Raw genomic sequence first — 24,880 nt, forward strand, 5'->3', positions numbered from 1 at the left:
ACCTGCCCAGAGAGACAATATCCTCCACTATAGACACAGCCTCGAAGTCCCTTTCAGCCACTGCTTCTGGCCACAAATTCCTCCAAGCAGAGTTCAATGTTCTGTATGAACTTCCTGCTAGGCTTTGTCAGTGAGAGTTACACAATGGGCGATAGTAAAGCGATCTTTCCAAAACTCTCTCAGGGTTAGCTCTGTGTTATAGGTCACTTCCAAGCACCTCTGGAATAGTGCTTTAGTGTAAAGTTTCTTGAAATTACTGATGACTTGCTGATCCATGGTTAAATGAGAGGAGTCATGTTAGGGGGGAGAAATTTTACAGTGATGAAGTCAAACTCTGGCAGCACATAGTCTTGCAAGCTTGGAGTGTGAGCTGGAGCATTATCCATTATGAGGAGGACCATTAAAGGAAGGTTTTTCTCCTCTAAATATCTTTTTACACTTGGCCCAAACACAACATTAAACCATTTGCTGAAATATTCTCTGGTTACCCAGGCATACGAGTCATATACCAAACAAAGGTCGTATACCAAGCAATAATTTTCGCGTCCAAACAGGACATGTATACCAAGTTGAACTTATTCCAAAGCGGACATGTACCGAGGTACCACTGTATATATATTACAATTTTTTTTTTTTAACAAGTCGGCCGTCTCCCACCGAGGCAGGGTGACCCAAAAAAAGAAAGAAAATCACCAAAAAGAAAATATTTTCATCATCATTCAACACTTTCACCTCACTCACACATAATCACTGTTTTTGCAGAGGTGCTCAGAACACAACAGCTTAGAAGCATATACCTATAAAGATACACAGCATATCCTTCCAAACTGCCAATATCCCAAACCCCTCCTTTAGAGTGCAGGCATTGTACTTCCCATTTCCAGAACTCAAGTCCGGCTATATAAAAATAACCGGTTTCTCTGAATCCCTTCACTAAATATTACCCTGCTCACACTCCATCAGATCGTCAGGTCCCAAATACCATTCGTCTCCATTCACTCCTATCTAACATTCTCACGCACACTTGCTGGAAGTCCAAGCCCCTCACCCACAAAACCTCCTTTACCCCCTCCCTCCAACCTTTTTGAGGGCGACCCCTACCCTGCCTTCCTTCCCCTACAGATTTATACGCTCTCCATGTCATTCTACTGTGATCCATTCTCTCTAAATGACCAAACCACCTTAACAACCCCTCTTCAGCCCTCTGACTAATACTTTTATTAACTCCACACCTTCTCCTAATTTCCACACTCCAAATTTTCTGCATAACATTTACACCACACATTGCCCTTAGACAGGACATCTCCACTGCCTCCAACCGCCGCCTCGCTGCTGCATTCACAACCCAAGCTTCACACCCATATAAGAGTGTTGGTACTACTTTACTTATATACATTCCCTTCTTTACCTCCATAGATAACGTTTTTTGTCTCCAAATATACCTCAACACACCACTCACCTTTTTTCCCTCATCAATTCTATGACTAAACTCATCCTTCATAAATCCATCCTCTGACACGTCAACTCCCAAGTATCTGAAAACATTCACTTCTTCCATACTTATCCAATAAAGTTAGATTGGGTTTTAGGTTTAACATTTATGTGATATAATTGTGAGAAACATTTAAGATATACAATTTATAAGGTTCAGTTATTCAGTATTTATTTGGTTTTGGGTGAGTAAGTGATCTTTGAGAAGAGACTTGAATTTATAAACAGGTAGTGTTTCTTTTATATTTACAGGTAATGAATTCCCAATTTGATATCCAATTTTTCTTTATCTAAATCATTTGATACCCTTATCACCTTACTCTTTTCTATGTTCACTTTCAACTTTCTACCTTTACACACATTCCCAAACTCATCCACTAATCTTTGCAATTTTTCTTTAGAATCTCCCATGAGCACAGTATCATCAGCAAAAAGCAACTGTGTCAATTCCCATTTTGCATTTGATTCCCCATAATTTAATCCCACCCCTCTCCCGAACACCCTAGCATTTACTTCTTTTACAACCCCATCTATAAATATATTAAACAACTATGGTGACATTACACATCCCTGCCTAAGACCTACTTTTACTGGGAAGTATTCTCCCTCTCTTCTACACACCCTAACCTGAGCCTCACTATCCTCATAAAAGCTCTTTACAGCATTTAGTAACTTACCACCTATTCCATATACTTGCAACATCTGCCACATTGCTTCCCTATCCACTCTATCATATGCCTTTTCTAAATCCATAAATGCAATAAAAACTTCCCTACCTTTATCTAAATACTGTTCACATATATGCCTCAATGTAAACACTTGATCTACACATCCCCTACCCACTCTGAAGCCTCCCTGCTCATCCGCAATCCTACATTCTGTCTTACCTCTAATTCTTTCAATTATAACCCTACCATACACTTTTCCTGGTATACTCAGTAAACTTATTCCTCTATAATTTTTACAATCTCTCTTGTCCCCCTTCCCTTTATATAAAGGGACTATACGTGCTCTCTGCCAATCCCTAGGTACCTTCCCCTCTTCCATACATTTATTAAACAAAAGTACCAACCACTCCAACACTATATCCTCCCCTGCATTTAACATTTCTGTCATGATTCCATCAGTTCCAGCTGCTTTACCCCCTTTCATTCTACGTAATGCCTCACGCAACTCCCCTACACTCACATCCTGTTCTTCTTCACTCCTAAAAGATGGTATACCTCCCTGGCCAGTGCATGAAATTACCGCTTCCCTTTCTTCGTCGACATTTAAAAGTTCCTCAAAATATTCTCGCCATCTACCCAAAACCTCCATCTCCCCATCTACTAACTCCCCCACTCTGTTTTTAACTGAGAAATCCATTTGTTCTCTAGGCTTTCTTAACTTGTTTAACTCACTCCAAAATTTTTTCTTATTTTCATTAAAATTTCTTAGCAGTGCCTCTCCCACTCTATCATCTGCTCTCCTTTTGCACTCCCTCACCACTCTCTTCACCTTTCTTTTACTCTCCATATACTCTACTCTTCTTATAACACTTCTGCTTTGTAAAAAACTCTCATAAGCTAACTTTTTCTCTTTTATCACACCCTTTACTTCATCATTCCACCAATCACTCCTCATTCCTCCTGCATCCACTCTCCTATAACCACAAACTTCTGCCCATCATTCTAATACTGCATTTTTAAAATTATACCAACCCTCTTCAACCCCCCCCCCCCCCCCACTACTCATACTTGCACCAGCCCACCTTTCTGCCAATAGTTGCTGATATCTCACCCGAACTTCCTCCTCCCTTAGTTTATACACTTTCACCTCCCTCTTGCTTGTTGTTGCCATTTCCTTTTTTACCCATCTACCTCTTACTCTAACTGTAGCTACAACTAAATAATGATCCGATATATCAGTTTCCCTCTATAAACGTGTACATCCTGGAGCCTACCCATCAACCTTTTATCCACCAATACATAATCTAACAAACTACTTTCATTATGTGCTATATCATACCTTGTATATTTATTTATCCTCTTCTTCATAAAATATGTATTACTTATTACCAAACCTCTTTCTACACATAGCTCAATTAAAGGCTCCCCATTTTCATTTACTCCTGGCACCCCAGATTTACCTAATACTCCCTCCACAACATTTTTGTCCACTTTAGCATTGAAATCCCCAACCACCATTACTCTCACACTTGGTTCAAAACTCCCCACGAATTCACTCAACATTTCCCAAAATCTCTCTCTCTCCTCTACACTTCTCTCTTCCCCAGGTGCATATACGCTTACTATAACCCACATTTCACATCCAACCTTTATTTTACTCCACATAATCCTTGAATTAATACATTTGTAGTCTTTCTTTTCCTGCCATAACTTATCCTTCAACATTACTGCTACTCCTTCTTTAGTTCTAACTCTATTTGAAACCCCTGACCTAATCCCATTTATTCCTCTCCACTGAAACTCTCCCACCTGCTTCAGCTTTGTTTCACTTAAAGCCAGGACATCCAGCTTCTTCTCATTCATAACATCCACAATCATCTCTTTCTTATCATTTGCACAACATCCACGCACATTCAGACTTCCCACTTTGACAATTTTCTTCTTCTTATTCTTTTTAGTAATTTATTACAGAAAAAGGGGTTACTAGCCCATTGTTCCTGGCATTTTAGCTGACTTTTACAACACGCATGGCTTACGGAGGAAAGATTCTTATTCCACTTCCCCATGGATATGTTACAGTATGCCCCAGTTAATTTATTCATTCTTTTAGGGCCTAGTTCCTAGGCCTTTTTTGTGTATATTTTTACTTTTTCACCACTGTCTTCAGGATTACCATAAGGGCACAAAGTAAACTAGGTGCTTCAGCTTTAAAATGTATATTTTTAACATGTTAAATTCTATAGAGCACTAGCCTCCACAATTTCTTATTAGAATGAAAATTGAACAGACTGCAAAATTTGAAGTCTTCCTCTTTGAAGGTGCAATTTTGCTGTCTCATTATTGTTTTGGTATTTTTAATTTGGATTTACATGTACACCTTTGATTGAATGGAATAATAGAGGGTAGCAGGTGGCTGGTAATGGTGATTGTGGTGGAAGTGAAATTGTTTTTCCATGATTTATTTATTTATTTATTTATTTAATAATTTGAACATACATACAGAGGATGATTGTATTAATAATGGTTAACTCTGTAATTAACAGATTTGTCTGTTGTTTCAGAATCTGTTTTGCCATAGTTGTAACATTAATGGACCATTCTGTAATTTACGTATTTGTCTGTTGTTTCTGAATCTGTTTTGTTGTAGTTGTCATATAAGCTGACCATTCTTTAGTTAACGTAGACAAAGACAAAATTTATTTCTTTGCAAAGGTTACAATGTGTGTTTACAATTTGTGTGTGTTGTTAGGTACAAAGAAGGTCACTAACATGCTGAGGCATTTTGGGCAGACTAATCCTAATGCTTACACACTACTTAAGACTAGACAGATAGAGAGTGTTAAATATTTGTTTGTTGTTTCTTAAACAACTATGGCACATACCCGCAGGGGTTTTTGCCATAGTTCTATGGCTTTGAAGCCAGGGTCAGTGCCGTAGTATTACATCACTCACATAAGCTGAGTGGTAAATTTGGGCCTAGATATGATAAATGCATTCATGATTTCTTGGTCTCATTTGATAGAATGGAAAATTTATTACAGAAATAGAGATTAGTTAAGTGCTGAAAATAGTTGAAATTGAGCTCAAAGTAGTGGAAATGCTGATGTTCAAGAGTAAACAAATCACATCTCGCGTCCAGTACATGTCAGCTGGTGGATCTAATGTGCACTCACGTATGTGCTGATATTATTTATACAATTATTACAATACATGTATTGCATAACAGTAAATCTTCTATTTTTTGGTGTGAATAAAAATTCTTTATGTGAATAAAAAATAAAAATTGAATTCATCTGTAAAGCCTGGAAACATTACTAATAAACAGAGGAAATGTTATTTTAGTGCCAGGAATACCTGCATAGTTTATTCTTGACCCTATTTTGAAATTGGAATATTTTGAACTTTGTGTGAAACTGGCCAAATTACCAGTTTCTGATCACTTTATTGGGTGGTTGAAATAGTTGATTGAGTGATTTCTTGTGATCAGTATATAAAATGAAACACATACTAGTGAAATAGCTAAGAATTAGGTCTAATGGAACAGTGTAATTGGCTGAAAATAGGACTCAAAGTGGGCAAAATGGCTGATGTGTAAATATCACTGACACAGCAAAATTTGCTAGAGCTTAATTTCATCAAATTTTTATCAAATTTCATACTTTTTGTATTACTACCATCAGAAAGATTCTCTACCATTTCACAATAAAAAATAATAATTTTTTTTGTTTGAAAATTCTTGGACCCTGTGGGGAATTTTCAGATTGGGGGTCTGGGCCCTCATGGGGTTAAAATAAGAGTTTACTGTCTCTTAACAGATGCTACACTCTCTGAGTGGGAAATATTTCCTCTTAGATATTTATTCAACGTTTCCAAGAAGGTGCCTTATATGTTTTAAGACAGTTAAACAGAAGGAAAAATGAGCAAAAAAGGTTTGCATAGAGAAAAATACATTATTGTCCTTAGGAGCTGTCCATGTGTACTTTACCATTAAATGTCACCCAGTTTCGTAAGTGATGTATCATGTGGAAATAAAGTACTCTTTTATTATTATTATTATTGTTGTTGTTGTAATTACAAGGATAGTTTTCATATTATACAGTTTTTGTGTTATTCTGAAATACGTGTTGTCATTGTTTATTTAAAATATAGTACTGTACTGTTCTGTAATGAGAAATACAGGGTAGTAGACATTTTAATTTTCCCACTGTTATTATCACTAATTGTTGCCTTTTTTTTTTAAGTTAAAAGTTTATCATTTTTTTGTAAAGGGTTTAGGGCCACAGTTATCTAATTTTCTATATTGCTTTACACATCTGAAAAACAAATGGGAAAACTTAATTTATGATACACATAGACTATAGAATGAACCAAAATGCTCTGCATAACCAGGCTTTCTATGTACAGGAGGCCCCGCTTTACAGCACGCAGTGTTTCACTAATACAGCAGTTTGTTGTTACACCCATTCTTCTTTCATTAAACAACCTACAATGAATATATTCACCACTTACTATGAGCTAAAGACGAAAGCCTTTTAAGGTAAGTAATGTATGTAATGTTGTTACGACTTGCTTTATGTCGCAACAATAGGGGAATGAGTACTTAGTTTTGCTTTTGGTTAGTTTTATTTACTACCAATTATGAACCTTTATTGGTATCCAGTTAGTGAATTAAAATGACAATTCACTATTATCAGTGAAATGAGACTGTACAATGAGGAACGTAATTCTATGTTCAAATCCCTCATGAATCAAGTATTATACAATAATTACAATGAAGAGTCCAAATAAGAACTATTATGGGAACTTTATGGAAGTCAATCAGTTATCCTTCTTAAAGAGAAGGGTTATCAGACTCTTGGAATTAACAGCAAAGTTAAGACAATAGACACGATCTAGAATTATTGACTAAGTTAAGATCTCTGGGTTGAAGACCCGATCAGAGTCAATGCTATAATCTGACTGACTGTTCAAATGCTCAGTGGTCTGACGTCAGGTCGATCAGGAGGTAGCGCCAGGCGCCAATTCTGGAACCATCAACCGGACTCTAAAGCAGTGGTTTTCCACTTGCATAACAGAACACAGTAATCAACCTACTATAATACAATAATAATATAATACAATATAATATAATATTATAATAATGCCTAACGAATAACATCTTATTGAATACAACCTTGCTTGAGAGCACCTTTGATGATTTATACCGTACCCGATAATAATATATAGGTGAACCTGCTTTATCTAGCTAGTAATAAAGTGGTTCGCGATATATTACTACAGAACTTATTTTAATCAGGCCTCTTATTTTTGTATATAATGGAGTGTGAACGAAGGGCGCATAACAACTGTGTATGTATTTTTTAGGCCTAGCTCCATTGCTCACTAAATATATAATAGTGTAAGCATGTTATCAGGCTTTTATATGTACAGTGGACCCCCGCATAACGATGGCATCACATAGCGATTATTTCGCATACCGCTTAATTTAATTGCAAAAATTTTGCCTCACATACCGCTTAAAAACCCGCTTACCGATTTTTGTCCGAGACGCGTCCAATGTGCGGCCTGAGCCACGCTCACATGTTCCGCCGGTGGCATTGTTTACCAGCCAGCCTCCGCGGTAACATCCAAGCATACAATCGGAATATTTCGTATTATTACAGTGTTTTCGGTGCTTTTTCTGGAAAATAAGTGACCATGGGCCCCAAGAAAGCTTCTAGTGCCAACCCTACAGCAATAAGGGTGAGAATTACAATAGAGATGAAGAAAAAGATCATTGATAAGTATGAAAGTGGAGTGCATGTCTCCGAGCTGGCCAGGTTGTATAATAAACCCCAATCAACCATCGCTACTATTGGTGGTACAGCTGCTGCTGCTGCTGCACTGTCAGCTGCTGCTGCTGCTGTAGCACCGTTGTTGGTGTGGCTTATTGAGAATACCAAGAAACAATTAACCCCAGAGGATTTGCCACCCAGGATAACCCAGAAAAGTCAGTGTCATCGAAGACTGTCTAACTTATTTCCATTGGGGTCCTTAATCTTGTCTCCCAGGATGCAACCCACACAAGTCGACTAACACCCAGGTGAACAGGGAAAAATGCCTGGAACTAGTGCTCATATTGGTGAATTTAAAGCCAGCAAAGGTTGGTTTGAGAGATTTAAGAATCGTAGTGGCATACACAGTGTGATAAGGCCTGTTCTGGAAGAAAATGCCAAACAGGACTTACAGTACTCAGGAGGAAAAGGCACTCCCAGGACACAGTGTCTCATCAGTCATTGCTGCATCTTCAATAAAGGTAAGTGTCATTTATTCTTCATTTAGTAGACTAGTACATGCACAATATATACTGTGCATGTACTACTCTACTATTGTGCATGTATCCTTCTCTTTGTGTGTGGGAAAATGTATATTTCATGTGGTAAAATTTTTTTTTTCATACTTTTGGGTGTCTTGCACGGATTAATTTTATTTCCATTATTTCTTATGGGGAAAATTCATTCACATAACGATTATTTCGCATAACAATTACCCCTCTTGCACGGATTAAAATCGTTAACCGGGGGTCCACTGTATTTGAAAGTGTAAAAAGGCCATATTTCACTTTACAGCAGTAGTCCAGAACCTAACCTTCTGTATAAGTGGGGCCCGCCTGTAGCACAGTGGAACCTTGGTACTCAATTACCTGAACAATTTGGTAATTGAGCGCTTTGTTTGGTAAACAAATTGTTTGGTAGTTGATTGTTTGCTTGGCACTAGACCAAACAAGCATGACCTGCCAGGACTTCGCTGTAAACTATTTTGTGTTTCTTTTTATTTTTTGGTGTTTTTTTTTATATTATTTGTATAAGTAAATCACCATCGGGCCTAAGAGGGTTAGTGATAGCACCAACCAAAGAGAAAATTGATTGTGAAAAATTTGTTCTGTACTCAAACAGATCGGCACTCGAACAGCCTTCTGGAACCAATTTAGTTCTAGTGCCGAGGTTCCACTATAAAGATGATTGCTATTATTATTATTATTATTATTATTATTATTATTATTATTATTATTATTATTATAATGATGGTGAATGTGTTAGCTTTTGTTTTTTTGGTCTCCCTACTTCAGTGGGAGATAGCTGGTGTGCTAAAAAAAAAAAAAAGTTGATTACAGACTAAACTTTTTTCTATACATAAAACTTATTATTATTTTTATATTCATGGGGAATGTTAAACTTGTAGGGGGCCATACAGCTCCTGTGGAAATGGAAGATTAATGAGGTTTAGCCCAAGGAAGAGAAGGGTAGCTGTAATTCCTTGGATCAAGAACCCTTCACAGCATCAAGGCACTTCTCTTGAAAGTGCATCAGACTGGAGTGTTGCTAAATGTTACACCATCTGTTTTATTCTCTTGGCAGATGGTGCCAAGACTTTGACGTGTGTTCGACAGCTTCTGGGATGCCTCGAAGTTTTAGGAGAGAGACTGACACAGGTGTTGTCAGGGCCCAGTCATTCTCACCGCTTGTTGCACGCTCTCTCCTTCGCTCTTACCCTTGACACAACTGACTCTGACCTCTTGCTGGAAAGGACCGATGCTCAAGGTTAGTATTGCAGTTTTTGAGCTGTAGTATTGGGATTCCTCTGGTAAGACAGTGATGGAGTGAGTGATGATGGAAGTGTTTGTTCTTTTTTGGATCACCCTGCCTTGCCTGGAGACCTGGAGTATACCTGGAGAGGGTTTCGGAGGTCTGTTGGTAATCTCACTTATGTATGCTGGGAGGCAGTTGAACAGTCTTGGGGCCCCTGATACTTATTGTGTTGTCTCTCAGTGTACTTGTGGCACCCCTGCTTTTCATTGGGGGAATGTTGCATCTCCTGCAGAGTCTTTTGCTTTCACATGGAGTGATTTTCGTGTGCAAGTTTGGTACTAATCCCTCTAGGATTTTCCAAGTGTATACAATATAATCATGTATCTCTCCCGCCTGCATTCTAGGGAGTACAGGTTGAGGAACTTCAAGCGTTCCCAGTAACTGAGGTGTTTTATCGCAGTTATGTGTGACATGAAGGTTCTCTACATTTTCTGGGTCAGCAATTTCACCTGCCTTGAAAGGTGCTGTTAGTGTGCAGCAATATTCCAGCCTAGATAGAACAAGTGACCTGAAGAGTGTCATCATGGGCTCGGCATCCCTAGTTTTGAAGATTCTCATTATCCATCCTGTTATTTTTCCAGCAGATGCGATTGATACAATGTTATGGTCTTTGAAGGTGAGATCTTCTGACATGATCACTTCCAGGTCTTTTACATTAGTTTCTCGCTCTATTGTGTGGTTGGAATTTGTTTTATACTCTGATGTAGTTTTAATTTCCTCACATTTTCCATAATGGAGTAATTAAAATTTCTCATCTTTGAACTGCATAATGTTTTCTGTGGCCCATTTAAAGATTTGGTTGATGTTTGCTTGGAGTCTTGCGGTGTCTTCAGTGGAGGACACTGTCATGCACATTCGGGTGTCATCTGCAAAGGACACAGCACTGTGGCTTATATCCCTGTTTATGTCAGATATGAGGATGAGGAACAAGATGGGAGCGAGTACTGTGCCTTGTGGAACAGAGCTTTTCACCATAACCGCCTCAGACTTTACTCTGTTTACTGCTACTCTTTGTGTTCTATTTGTTAGGAAATTAAAGATCCATCTACCAACTTTTCCTGTTATTCCTTTATCACGCATTTTGTGTGCTATTACACCATGGTCACACTTGTCAAAGGCTTTTGCAAAGTCTGTGTATATTACATCTGCATTCTGTCTTCTAGAGCATCCAGGACCTTGTCATAGTGGTCCAGTAGTTGGGACAGACAGGGGCGACCTGCTTTAAACCCATGCTGCCCTGGGTTGTGTAACTGATGGGTATCTAGGTGGGTGGCGATCTTGCTTCTTAGAACCCTTTCAAAGATTTTTATGATATGGGATGTTAGCGCTGTTTGTCTTTAGCTATTTGCTATTGTCTTACTGCTCTCTTTGTGGAGTGGGGCTATGTCTGTTTTTAGCAACTGTGGGATGACCCCTGTGTCCATGCTCCCTCTCCATAGGATGTTAAAAGCACATGATAGGGGCTTCTTCCAGTTCTTGATGAGCGGCCTGGGCCTGGGGCATAGTGCATGAAGTCATTTGGCATCAGGACAATATCAGATAGGTTTGTGTCTACCAAATTCTGTCTCTCATAAAAAATTCCTTTAGGTGTTTGACTCTGGTTAGTGGCTTGCTAAAAACAGTCATATTGGGACTTGAGTAGCTCACTCATTTTCTTGCTGTCATCTGTGTAGGACCCATCTTGTTTAAGTAGGGGCCCAATACTGGATGTTGTTCTCGACTTTAATTTGGCATAAGAAAATAAATACATTGGGTTTCTTTCAATTTCATTTATGGCTTTTAGTTCTTCCTGCGTTTCTTGACTCCTGTAAGATTCCTTTAGCTTTAGTTCGATGTTTGCTATTTCTCCCTACGTATTACAGATATATTGGCCTCTTTTAGCCGCTGTGTTATTCTTTGCCTTCGTCTGTATAGGGAGTGCCTTTTTCTTTCTAGTTTACATCATCATCTTTTCCTCAAAGGAATATGCCTTGAGCATACCTCGAGTGCCACAGAGTTAATTTATTCTAGACATAGGTTTGAATTCGTGTTGCTTACCTGGAGTTTACCTGGAGAGAGTTCCGGGGGTCAACGCCCCCGCGGCCCGGTCTGAGACCAGGCCTCCTGGTGGATCAGAGCCTGATCAACCAGGCTGTTGCTGCTGGCTGCACGCAAACCAACATACGAGCCACAGCCCGGCTGATCCGGAACTGACTTTAGGTGCTTGTCCAGTGCCAGCTTGAAGACTGCCAGGGGTCTGTTGGTAATCCCCCTTATGTGTGCTGGGAGGCAGTTGAACAGTCTTGGGCCCCTGACACTTATTGTATGGTCTCTTAACGTGCTAGTGACACCCCTGCTTTTCATTGGGGGGATGGTGCATCGTCTGCCAAGTCTTTTGCTTTCGTAGTGGGTGATTTTCGTGTGCAAGTTCGGTACTAGTCCCTCTTCTCAGTTTATATCATTTAGGACTTGGTTTACTTGGTCCCTCCTTATGTTTTTGTTATTGAAGTTGAATTTGGTGAAGGATCCCTCGTGACTGATCACATTTTGTTGGTCTGGGTCTCCGCGCATACATGTCTGAACCTCTATTATGTTGATATCTGAGTATATTGTTTTTGATATGGTGACATTTCATATCAGATCATCATTGTTAGTGAAGATGAGGTCCAGTGTATTCTCCAATCATGTAGTACTAGTTGTGATACTTGTAGTACTAGTTGTGATACTTGTAGTACTAGTTGTGATACATGTAGTACTAGTTGTGATACTTGTAGTACTAGTTGTGATACTTGTAGTACTAGTTGTGATACTTGTAGTACTAGTTGTGATACATGTAGTACTAGTTGTGATACATGTAGTACTAGTTGTGATACTTGTAGTACTAGTTGTGATACTTGTAGTACTAGTTGTGATACTTGTAGTACTAGTTGTGATACATGTAGTACTAGTTCTGATACATGTACTACTAGTTGTGATACTTGTAGTACTAGTTGTGATACTTGTAGTACTAGTTGTGATACATGTAGTACTAGTTGTGATACATGTAGTACTAGTTGTGATACTTGTAGTACTAGTTGTGATACTTGTAGTACTAGTTGTGATACTTGTAGTACTAGTACTAGTTCTGATACATGTAGTACTAGTTGTGATACTTGTAGTACTAGTTGTGATACTTGTAGTACTAGTTGTGATACATGTAGTACTAGTATACATGTAGTACTAGTTGTGATACATGTAGTACTAGTTGTGATACTTGTATGTAGTAGTACTAGTTGTGATACATGTAGTACTAGTTGTGATACTTGTAGTACTAGTTCTGATACATGTAGTACTAGTTGTGATGCATGTAGTACTAGTTGTGATACTTGTAGTACTAGTTCTGATACATGTAGTACTAGTTGATACTTGTAGTACTAGTCATGATACTTGTACTAGTTGTGATAATACATGTAGTACTAGTTGTGGTACTTGTAGTACTAGTTGTGGTACTTGTAGTACTAGTTGTGATACTTGTAGTACTAGTTGTGATACTTGTAGCACTAGTTGTGATACTTGTAGTACTAATTGTGATACTTATGGTACTAGTTGTACCATACACAAATAACCCGCACACAAGAAAGAGGAGCTTACGACGACGTTTCGATTTGACTTAGACCATTTACAAAGTCACTAGCAAAAAGGAGAGGAGGGAGTATATGTAGGCCAGCAGATAGAGATGGGACAGTAGTAGTAGTAGTAGTAGTAGTAGTAGTAGTAGTAGTGGTGGTGGGGTGGGGGTGGGGGGGGTGTTGTTGTCAGTCAAATACACTGGTACCTTGAATTACAAGTTTAATTCGTTCTGTGACCAAGCTCGTAACTCAGTTTGCTTGTACAGTGGTACCTCAGTATACGTCTGCTTTGAAATAAATTCAACTTGATATACGTTCTGTTTGGACGCAAAAATGTTTGCGTGGTATATGACCTTTGTTTGGAATATGACTCGTGTGCTAGAAAACTCAGTTACCTGTGATGTGGAGGTTGAACAGCAAGGCTTGGGTAACCAGAGAATATTTCAGCAAATGGTTTAATGTTGTGTTTGGGCCAAGTGTAAAATGATATTTAGAGGAGAAAAATCTTCCTCTGATGGCCCTCCTCATAATGGACAATGCTCCAGCTCAAACTCCAAGCTTGCAAGACTATGTGCTGCCAGAGTTTGACTTCATCGCTGTAAAGTTTCTCCCCCCTAACATGACTCCTCTCATTTAACCATGGATCAGCAGGTCATCAGTAATTTCAAGAAACTTTACACTAAAGCACTATTCCAGAGGTGCTTGGAAGTGACCTATAACACAGAGCTAACCCTGAGAGAGTTTTGGAAAGATTGCTTTACTATCGCCCATTGTGTAACTCTCACTGACAAAGCCTAGCAGGAAGTTCATACAGAACATTGAACTCTGCTTGGAGGAATTTGTGGCCAGAAGCAGTGGCTGAAAGGGACTTTGAGGCTGTGTCTATAGTGGAGGATATTGTCTCTCTGGGCAGGTCCATGGGTCTGGATGTGAGTGATGGTGATGTGGAGGAGTTAGTGGAGGGGCATAAGGAAGAGCTGACCACTGAGGAGCTGCAGGAACTTGAGAAGGAGGAGCACAAGACTAAGATGGATGCACTCTCTTCAGGCTCAGAAGAGGAGACAGAGGAAGCCCCTACTTAATCAAGGAAATCTTTGCCAAATGGATGGACATCAAAAACTTTGCAGAGAAGTACCACCCCCAACAAAGCCCAAACAAGCTGTAATAGCATAGTCTGGAATGACCAGACAATGTCATATTTCTGAAATATTCTGAGGAGAAGGCAGAAGCAAAGTTCTTTGGACAGATTTTTAGTAAAAGTCAAACCTGGTGAGCTTCAACCAGGTCCAGATAGGAAAAAGAGACTTAAAAGAGAAAAGGAATCTCCTTCCAAACAATAACATTTCCTCCTCCCTTCTCAGCACTATCCTAGTAGGCGACCAATTATGTAATCTAATACTTTTGTGTATTTATGTAAGTGCGTTTGTATGTGTATGTTTTATGTAAGGGATCTGAAATCTGAAATGGACTAATCTAATTCACAATATTCCTTATGGGAACAAATTCGGTCAGTACTGGCACCTGAACATACTTCTGAAATAAAATAATATCGTAAACCAGGGGTCCACTGTATTAAGCAGTCTTTAAATTATTTTATACAACCCCATCAATATATAATATGCCAATAACAATAGGATTTTTTCATGGGAACGGATCAATTGTTTTCCCTACATTTCTTATGGTAAAATTTGTTTGGTATACATCCTGTTTGATATAAGTCCAAGGTCCTGGAATGGATTAAGGACGTATACCGAGGTACCACTGTGTGTATATCAAATCAATTTTCCTCGTTGAAATTAATTGAAATGCCATTAATCCGTTCCAGCCCCCAAAGAAGATTGGGGGGGGGGGGGGGGTTGTCTAACAGTGGATTGTGTGATCGTTCACACTGCGGGTTTTTGTTGTGTTATTGATTTTAGGTGGCTTTTTGTTGTGGAACCCCAGGCATAAATAGCATAGGTGAGGTAGTGGTAGATCAGTGAATAGTATAGTGTAAGCAGTGTTGTATAATAAATAAATAAATAAATAAATCCTGATAGGGTGAGCACTCCCCCAAATTAATAATAATAATAATAATAATAATAATAATAATAATAATAATAATAAAAATAATTTTTTTTTTTTTTTTCAACAAGTCGGCCGTCTCCCACCGAGGCAGGGTGACCCAAAAAAGAAAGAAAATCCCCAAAAAGAAAATACTTTCATCATCATTCAACACTTTCACCACACTCACATATTATCACTGCTTTTGCAGAGGTGCTAAGAATACAACAGTTTAGAAGCATATACGTATAAAGATAAACAACATATCCCTCCAAACTGCCAATATCCCAAACCCCTCCTTTAAAGTGCAGGCATTGTACTTCCCATTTCCAGGACTCAAGTCCGATTATATGAAAATAACCGGTTTCCCTGAATCCCTTCACTAAATATTACCCTGCTCACACTCCAACAGATCGTCAGGTCCCAAGTATCATTTGTCTCCATTCACTCCTATCTAACACGCTCATGCACGCTTGCTGGAAGTCCAAGCCCCTCGCCCACAAAACCTCCTTTACCCCCTCTTTCCAACCCTTTCGAGGATGACCCCTACCCCTCTTTCCTTCCCCTATAGATTTATGTGCTTTCCATGTCATTCTACTTTGATCCATTCTCTCTAAATGACCAAACCACCTCAACAACCCCTCTTCTGCCCTCTGACTAATGCTTTTATTAACTCCACACCTTCTCCTAATTTCCACACTCCGAATTTTCTGCATAATATTTACACCACACATTGCCCTTAGACAGGACATCTCCACTGCCTCCAACCGTCTCCTCGCTGCTGCATTTACCACCCAAGCTTCACATCCATATAAGAGTGTTGGTACTACTATACTTTCATACATTCCCTTCTTTGCCTCCATAGATAACGTTTTTTGACTCCACATATACCTCAACGCACCACTCACCTTTTTTCCCTCATCAATTCTATGATTAACCTCATCCTTCATAAATCTATCCGCCGACACGCCAACTCCCAAGTATCTGAAAACATTCACTTCTTCCATACTCCTCCTCCCCAATTTGATATCCAATTTTTCTTTATCTAAATCATTTGATACCCTCATCACCTTACTCTTTTCTATGTTCACTTTCAACTTTCTACCTTTACACACATTCTCAAACTCATCCACTAGCCTTTGCAATTTTTCTTTAGAATCTCCCATAAGCACAGTATCATCAGCAAAAAGTAACTGTGTCAATTCCCATTTTGAATTTGATTCCCCATAATTTAATCCCACCCCTCTCCCGAACACCCTAGCATTTACTTCTTTTACAACCCCATCTATAAATATATTAAACAACCATGGTGACATTACACATCCCTGTCTAAGACCTACTTTTACCGGAAAGTATTCTCCCTCTCTTCTACACACCCTAACCTGAGCCTCACTATCCTCATAAAAGCTCTTTACAGCATTTAGTAACTTACCACCTATTCCATATACTTGCAACATCTGCCACATTGCTCCTCTATCCACTCTATCATATGCCTTTTCTAAATCCATAAATGCAATAAAAACTTCCCTACCTTTATCTAAATACTGTTCACATATATGCTTCAATGTAAACACTTGATCTACACATCCCCTACCCACTCTGAAACCTCCCTGCTCATCCGCAATCCTACATTCTGTCTTACCTCTAATTCTTTCAATTATAACCCTACTGTATACTTTTCCTGGTATACTCAGTAAACTTATTCCTCTATAATTTTTACAATCTCTTTTGACCCCTTTCCCTTTATATAAAGGGACTATACATGCTCTCCGTCCAATCCCTAGGTACCTTCCCCTCTTTCATACTTTTATTAAACAAAAGTACCAACCACTCCAACACTATATCCCCCCCTGCTTTTAACATTTCTGTCATGATCCCATCAGTTCCAGCTGCTTTACCCCCTTTCATTCTACGTAATAATAATGTATTTTTCATTACAGTGGAACCTCGGTTTTCATATTTAATTCGTTCCAGATGTCGATTCGACAGCCAAAATCGACGACAACCAAACTAGATGACAACCAAAATTGATGATAAGAAAAGCAAGTTTTCCCATAATGTAAATAGAATTGATGTGTTGCAGATAACAAATATTAATAATGTAGTACTACTACATAAAAGTATGTATAAAATTATACATCACAGGGAAACTGTAGAAATGAATACTGAATGAAAATTTAGCTGAAATATTGTACAGTAAATGAAAATTAAATGTGCCCTTACCTGTCAGAGGAGAGATAATGGCATAGTGGAAGCAGGTGGGGGAGGAGAGGAAGGGGTGTGTTATTGCTTGCAAGTTAGGCCAAAACGTGATCATAGGCTTCTTTCTCCTATGTGTGGGTTATTTATGTATTGTTCCAGTCACGGTATTGTGACTTTTTATTCTTTAATCCACCGATATTTACAATTTATCTTCAGAATATCCCAACATAAGTAATTTAATTATAAAATCGAATGTTCTTTATTGATACCTTTCAGATCCGTTTGAACTGTTAAGCATAAAGCCTTCATTAGGGAAGTGCTTCAAGCATTTCCAAGATGTGAGAATCAGCGAAGCTCTTGGCACCACTTGTCACCTCATAGGCTACCACAGTAACTTAACACTAGTGGTGGATCTGTGTTTAGACTGCCTACAACAGTCAACTTATCATCAAAAGGAATCACTTCTTATGCTGACCCTCATTTTACAAGGTGGGTTCAGTGTAACTTAAAAAATATTCATAGAGTGGTTGATAGCACTGAATGGAGATAAGTGGTTTTTAATGGATGTGATAATTAAAAAAAACACAGAACAGGTGGGGTTTGAACCCATTGCAAGTGTGTCCTAAAACTCTTTGGTCTGTTTGCAATCGTGTTATTACAATTTCGTGAGTCATGGATGTGCTGTTGGAGTGTGATCAAGGTAATGATGAAGGGATTCAGGGAAACTGGTTAGCCAGATTTGAGTCATGGAGGTGGGAAGTACAGTACCTGTACTCTGAAGGAGGGGTGGAGATGTTATAGTCTGAGAGTAATCTGAATTATGATGTCTGTGCACTTCTGGCAAGAAAGTGGTTGAATAAGTGATGGTGAATATATTTCCTTTTTGTTGGATCACCTTCCTTGGTGGAAGATGGCTATTGAGGTAAAAAAAGTATGTGAGTAGGTATATACTGTGCTTCAGGTTTCCTTATTATGAATTAGTTCATTATGACCCACATTAACTTCTGTTACTAACAGTGTTACTCATTTATAAGCTGAAACACTGGCAAGGCAACTCACAAGTTGTGGTACAGATGGTTGCAGTGTTACTTATTCATAGGTAGTGTTACAGATGGTTGCAGTGTTACTTATTCATAAGTAGAGTGGTACAGATGGTTGCAGTGTTACTTATTCATAAGTAGAGTGGTACAGATGGTTGCAGTGTTACTTATTCATAAGTAGAGTGTTACAGATGGTTGCAGTGTTACTTATTCATAAGTAGAGTGTTACAGATGGTTGCAGTGTTACTCATAAATACAGTGTTGCAGATGGTTGCAGTGTTACTTATTCATAAGTAGAGTGGTACAGATGGTTGCAGTGTTACTTATTCATAAGTAGAGTGTTACAGATGGTTGCAGTGTTACTTATTCATAAGTAGAGTGTTACAGATGGTTGCAGTGTTACTCATAAATACAGTGTTGCAGATGGTTGCAGTGTTACTTATTCATAAGTAGAGTGGTACAGATGGTTGCAGTGTTACTTATTCATAAGTAGAGTGGTACAGATGGTTGCAGTGTTACTTATTCATAAGTAGAGTGTTACAGATGGTTGCAGTGTTACTCATAAATACAGTGTTGCAGATGGTTGCAGTGTTACTCATAAATACAGTGTTACAGATGGTTGCAGTGTTACTTATTCATAAGTAGAGTGTTACAGATGGTTGCAATGTTACTTATTCACAAGTAGTGTTTTATAGATGGTTGTAGTGTTACTCATAAATACAGTGTTGCAGATGGTTGCAGTGTTACTTATTCACAAGTAGAGTGTTATAGATGGTTGCTATGTATTAATATCCATGTAGTTAGTTATAGGATAATACCAAAATTTTTGCCAATACTGATACTCAATTTCAGGCCAATACCAATAACATCAAAATTATCCAATACCCACCAATACTGATGTTTTGGCACACCCTACATGTAATATAACTTTTTTTTTTTTTAACAATTTGGCCGTCTCCCACCGAGGCAGGGTGACCCAAAAAGAAAGAAAATCCCCAAAAAGAAAATACTTTCATCATCATTCAACACTTTCACATCACTCACACATAATCACTGTTTTTGCAGAGGTGCCCAGAATACAACAGTTTAGAAGCATATACGTATAAAGATACACAACATATCCCTCCAAACTGCCAGTATCCCAAACCCCTTCTTTAAAGTGCAGGCATTGTACTTCCCATTTCCAGGACTCAAGTCCAGCAGAATAAAAATAACCGGTTTCCCTGAATCCCTTCACTAAATATTACCATGCTCGCACTCCAACAGCTCATCAGGTCCCAAATACCAGTGAGGACGATCCCACACATTCATACAATACATTTTGTATTATTCCATTCTTTTTAGTGCTTGTATCTGCTAAATAAGCCGCCACGGGCCCAAAGAAAGCTTCTAGTGCCAGCCCTTTGATAAAGAAGGTGAGAAACACTATAGAATTCAAGAAAGATATTGCAAAATATGAAAATGGAGTGCGTGTTGCCGAGTTGGCCAGGTTATATAACAAACCCCATACAACCATCGCTTCTATCATGGCCAAGAGAAAGGAAATCAAGGAAGCTGTTGTTGTGAAAGGCACAAATATGCTTACAAAACAGAGATTGCAAATATTGGAAGATGTGGAGACTTTGTTGTTGGTGTGGATCAACGAGAAACAATTATCAGGAGATAGTGTTATACAGTCAATATGCAGTTGCATGATGATCTCGTAAAGAAAATGCCTGGAACTAGTGCTGATATTGGTGAATTTAAGGCCAGTAAAGGCTGTTTTGAGAGATTTAAGAAACGTAGTGGCATACACAGTGTGATAAGGCATGGTGAGGCTGCCAGTTCTGACAAAAATGTGACTGAAAAATATATTCAGGAATTGATAGGATACATAGAGGCTGAACAATTCAAACCCCAATTGTGACAAAACAGGACTGTTTTGGAAGAAAATTCCAAACAGGACCTACATTACTCAGGAGGAAAAGGCACTCACAGGACACAAGGCTATGAAAGACAGGCTAAATCTCATGTTTTGTAGTAATGCTAGTGTTGATTTCAAAGTGAAGCTTTTACTGGTGTATCACTCTGAAAATCCCAGAGTGTTCAAAAAAAAGTGTTGCCAAGAGTAAATTGTGTGTGATGTGGAGAGCAAACAGTAAGGTATGGGTCACGTGGGACATTTTCCTCGATTGGTTCAATGAAGTGTTTGGCCCCAGTGTGAAGAAATACTTCCTGGAAAATAAATTGGAACTCAAGTGCCTCCTGGTAATGGACAATCTCTGCTCATCTGCTCCTGACTTGACTTGAAGAGCAAATGGTGCAGGAGTTTCGTTTCATCAAAGTGAAGTTCTTGCCCCCTAATACCACTCCTCTCCTCCAGCCCATGGACCAGAAGGTCATTTCAAACTTCAAAAAACTGTACACCAAAGCAGTGTTTCAAAAGTTCTTTGAAGTGACCTCAGACACTGAATTGACCTTAAGAGAGTTCTGGAAAGATCACTTCAATATCGTCTATTGCATAAACCTTATAGGTAAAGCTTGGGAGGGAGTGACTTCCAGGACTTTGAAATCTGCTTGGAGAAAATTGTGGCCACAATGTGTACGAGAGAGATTTTGAAGGGTTTGGGGCTGACCCTGAGGAACCTATGTCAGTTGTGGAAAGTATTGTGGCATTGGGGAATTCCATGGGGTTGGATGTGAGTTTTGAGGATGTGGAAGAGTTGGTGGAGGACCATAATGAAGAGCTAACCACTACAGAGCTGCAAGAGCTTCATCTGCAACATCAACAGACCACAGCTCAGGAAATTGCTTCAGAGGAGGAGGAAGAGAGATGGAGGAAGGTGCCTTCTTCAAAGATTAAGGAGATTTGTGCAATATGGACAAAGGTGCAAACATTTATGGATGAACTTCACCCTGACAAAGCTGTTGCAGGTCGTGTTGGCAACATGTACAGTGATAGTGTTGTGTCCCATTTTAGGGAAGTTTTAAAGAAATGCCAGATACAGACCTCTCTGGAACACTTTTTTTGAGCGACAGGGGTCCAGTGACCCTTATGCTGGTTCTAGTGGCATTAAAAAACAAAGAAGGGAAGTAACCCCAGAAAACGACTTGGTACCTGAAGTCCTTATGGAGGGGGATTGCCCTTCCAAACAATAGTACACCTCCATCCTCTCCCCTCCTCCCATCTCATCACTCATCAATAAGTCTTCAGTAAAGGTAAGTGTTAAGCTATAACGGCTTGACAAAGCTCCTGGAGAGTGAAGCGTTGCCACAATAAAAATGTCACATTAGTTGCACTTGTGTCCTTTTACTTGACAACCAGTATCCTTGCCCTGTATGCAGCCACAACCACTAACAACCAGTATTATTTCCCTATATGCAGCCACAACCACTAACCAGTCCTCTTTCCCCATATACAACCACAACCACTGACTAACAACTAGTTACCTGTACAGTGCTAGGTGAACAGTGGAAACAGGTGTAGTAAAACATACACCAGCTTCTCCACCCACACTGAGATTGAACCCTGGCCCTTTGGTTATGAGCTGAGGATACTACAACTGAGCTTTGAGTTACCTTAGCCATGAGCCATCAAGCTGGAATTAAAAGATCATAGCCAATAAAGAGAATTTTCAGAATTAATTTTGGGATGTCCCTCAGTTATAAATGTTGAAAACTTGAAGTCAGAGAATTTAGAATAATAACTGTATTGTAATTTTTACTTTAAATACTTTCAGGCATTAAAATTTTACACAATGATTTTCTAATGCCATGTAATTGTGATTTTGTGTATAGGGCAAGGAAGAATAATATCTTGTAGGAGTGAGGAAGAGCCAGTTGTGAGTGTGGGGGAAGTTTGTGAGGCAGTAGGTAAAATGAAAGGGGGTAAGCCAGCTGGGATTGATGGGATAAAGATAGAAATGTTAAAAGCAGGTGGGGATATAGTTTTGGAGTGGTTGGTGCAATTATTTAATAAATGTATGGAGGGGTGTTAATGTTGCAGTTTAAAAACTGTAGTGTAAAGCACCCTTCTGGCAAGACAGTGATGGAGTGAATGATGGTGAAAGTTTTTCTTTTTCAGGCCACCCTGCCTTGGTGGGAATCGGCCAGTGTGTTAATAATAAAAAAAAAGAAAAATAATGGAAGAGGGTAAGGTACCTAGGGATTGGCAGAGAGCATGCATAGTTCCTTTGTATCAAGGCAAAGGGGACAAAAGAGAGTGCAAAAATTATAGGGGGATAAGTCTGTTGAGTATACAGTGGAACCTCAAATTTCGAACTTAATCCGCTCCAGGAGCTAGTTCTAAATTCGAAAAGTCTGAAATTCGAAGCAGTGTTTCCCATAAGAAATAATGGAAATACAATTAATCCGTTCCAGAAACCCAAAAATATTCACACAAAAAAAATACATTTTATAGAGATTAATTACAGTTTTACATACACACAACAAATGCTATAGTCTTTAATTATGTATAGTAATATAAAATAACATTTTTTTACCTTTATTGAAGATTGGCGATGGCATCTGGAAGATAGGGAGGAGGAGAGAGGGAGTTGGGGTTATTGTTTGGAAGGAGAATCCCCCTCCATGAGGACTTCTGGTATCAAAGCCCTCTCTGGGGTTGCTTCCCTTCTCTGTATTTTAATGCCACTAGGACCAGCTTGAGAGTCATTGGACCCCAGTCTCACAAAATAACTGTCTACAGTCCTCTGTTTCTGTCTCACAAAATAACTCCACAGTCGTCTGTTTCTGTCTCACAAAATAACTGTTCACAATCGTCTGTTTGTCTCACAAAATAACTCCACAGTCGTCTGTTTCTGTCTCACAAAATAACTCCACAGTTGTCTGTTTCTGTCTCACAAAATAACTGTCCACAGTCCTCTGTACATCCTGGCAAGCTCAACAAGTCTCACTCCAATCTCATACTTCTGTATTATTTCCTTCTTCACATCTATGGTGTTTCTCACTTTCTTTACCACAGGGGTACTGCTAGCAAGTTTCTTTGGGCCCATGGCAGCTTATTTCACAGCCCCACAAGCACTAAACACAATTAAATAATTGTAAAATGTGTGAGTGAGATCGCAGGTTAGTGTTCACTCAAGCATAAACAAAGGTAGACTGCTCACGGCGCCTGCGCGGGGACGCGGACAGAGCGGGCCAGTGGACAGGTCCCGTACCCGGCGGTCCGAAAATAGGGGCGTGTTCGATAATAGGGACACAGTTTGTCCGAAAAAATGGTCTTATTTTCGAAACGTTCGATATGTGATACGGTCGATTTTTGAGGTTCCACTGTACCTGGTAAAGTGTATGGTAGAGTTATTATTGAAAGAATTAAGAGTAAGACGGAGAATAGGATAGCAGATGAACAAGGAGGCTTTAGGAAAGGTAGGGGGTGTGTGGACCAGGTGTTTACAGTGAAACATAAGTGAACAGTATTTAGATAAGGCTAAAAAGGTTTTTGTGGCATTTATGGATTTGGAAAAGGCGTATGACAGGGTGGATGGGGGGGAAATGTGGCAGATGTTGCAGGTGTATGGTGTAGGAGGTAGGTTACTGAAAGCAGTGAAGAGTTTTTACGAGGATAGTGAGGCTCAAGTTAGAGTATGTAGGAAAGAGGGAGATTATTTCCCAGTAAAAGTATGCCTTAGACAGGGATGTGTGATGTCACCGTGGTTGTTTAATATATTTATAGATGGGGTTGTAAGAGAAGTAAATGCGAGGGTCCTGGCAAGAGGCATGGAGTTAAAAGATAAAGAATCACACATGAAGTGGGAGTTGTCACAGTTGCTCTTTGCTGATGACACTGTGCTCTTGGGAGATTCTGAAGAGAAGTTGCAGAGGTTGGTGGATGAATTTGGTAGGGTATGCAAAAGAAGAAAATTGAAAGTGAATACAGGAAAGAGTAAGGTTATGAGGATAACAAAAAGATTAGGTGATGAAAGATTGGATATCAGATTGGAGGGAGAGAGTATGGAGGAGGTGAATGTATTCAGATATTTGGGAGTGGACGTGTCAGCGGATGGGTCTATGAAAGATGAGGTGAATCATAGAATTGATGAGGGGAAAAGGGTGAGCGGTGCACTTTGGAGTCTGTGGAGACAAAGAACTTTGTCCTTGGAGGCAAAGAGGGGAATGTATGAGAGAATAGTTTTACCAACGCCCTTATATGGGTGTGAAGCATGGGTGATGAATGTTGCAGTGAGGAGAAGGCTGGAGGCAGTGGAGATGTCATGTCTGAG

At 39.2% G+C, this 24,880-nt stretch overlaps 1 protein-coding gene across 1 annotated transcript in view; it reads left to right on the forward strand.

Annotated features, from left to right (window-relative positions):
* The window catches only part of LOC128703276 (Telo2 interacting protein 1), a 104,615-nt gene that overhangs the window by 72,899 nt on the left and 6,836 nt on the right, over positions 1 to 24,880 (forward strand). Inside the window, exons 8-9 of the mRNA XM_070103517.1 lie at positions 9,557 to 9,739; positions 17,896 to 18,108. Coding sequence (XP_069959618.1) covers positions 9,557 to 9,739; positions 17,896 to 18,108 — 396 coding nt within the window. The remainder of the gene's footprint in view (positions 1 to 9,556; positions 9,740 to 17,895; positions 18,109 to 24,880) is intronic.

This window comes from Cherax quadricarinatus, chromosome 85, assembly GCF_038502225.1.
Source record: "Cherax quadricarinatus isolate ZL_2023a chromosome 85, ASM3850222v1, whole genome shotgun sequence".
NCBI classification, from domain to species: domain Eukaryota; kingdom Metazoa; phylum Arthropoda; class Malacostraca; order Decapoda; family Parastacidae; genus Cherax; species Cherax quadricarinatus.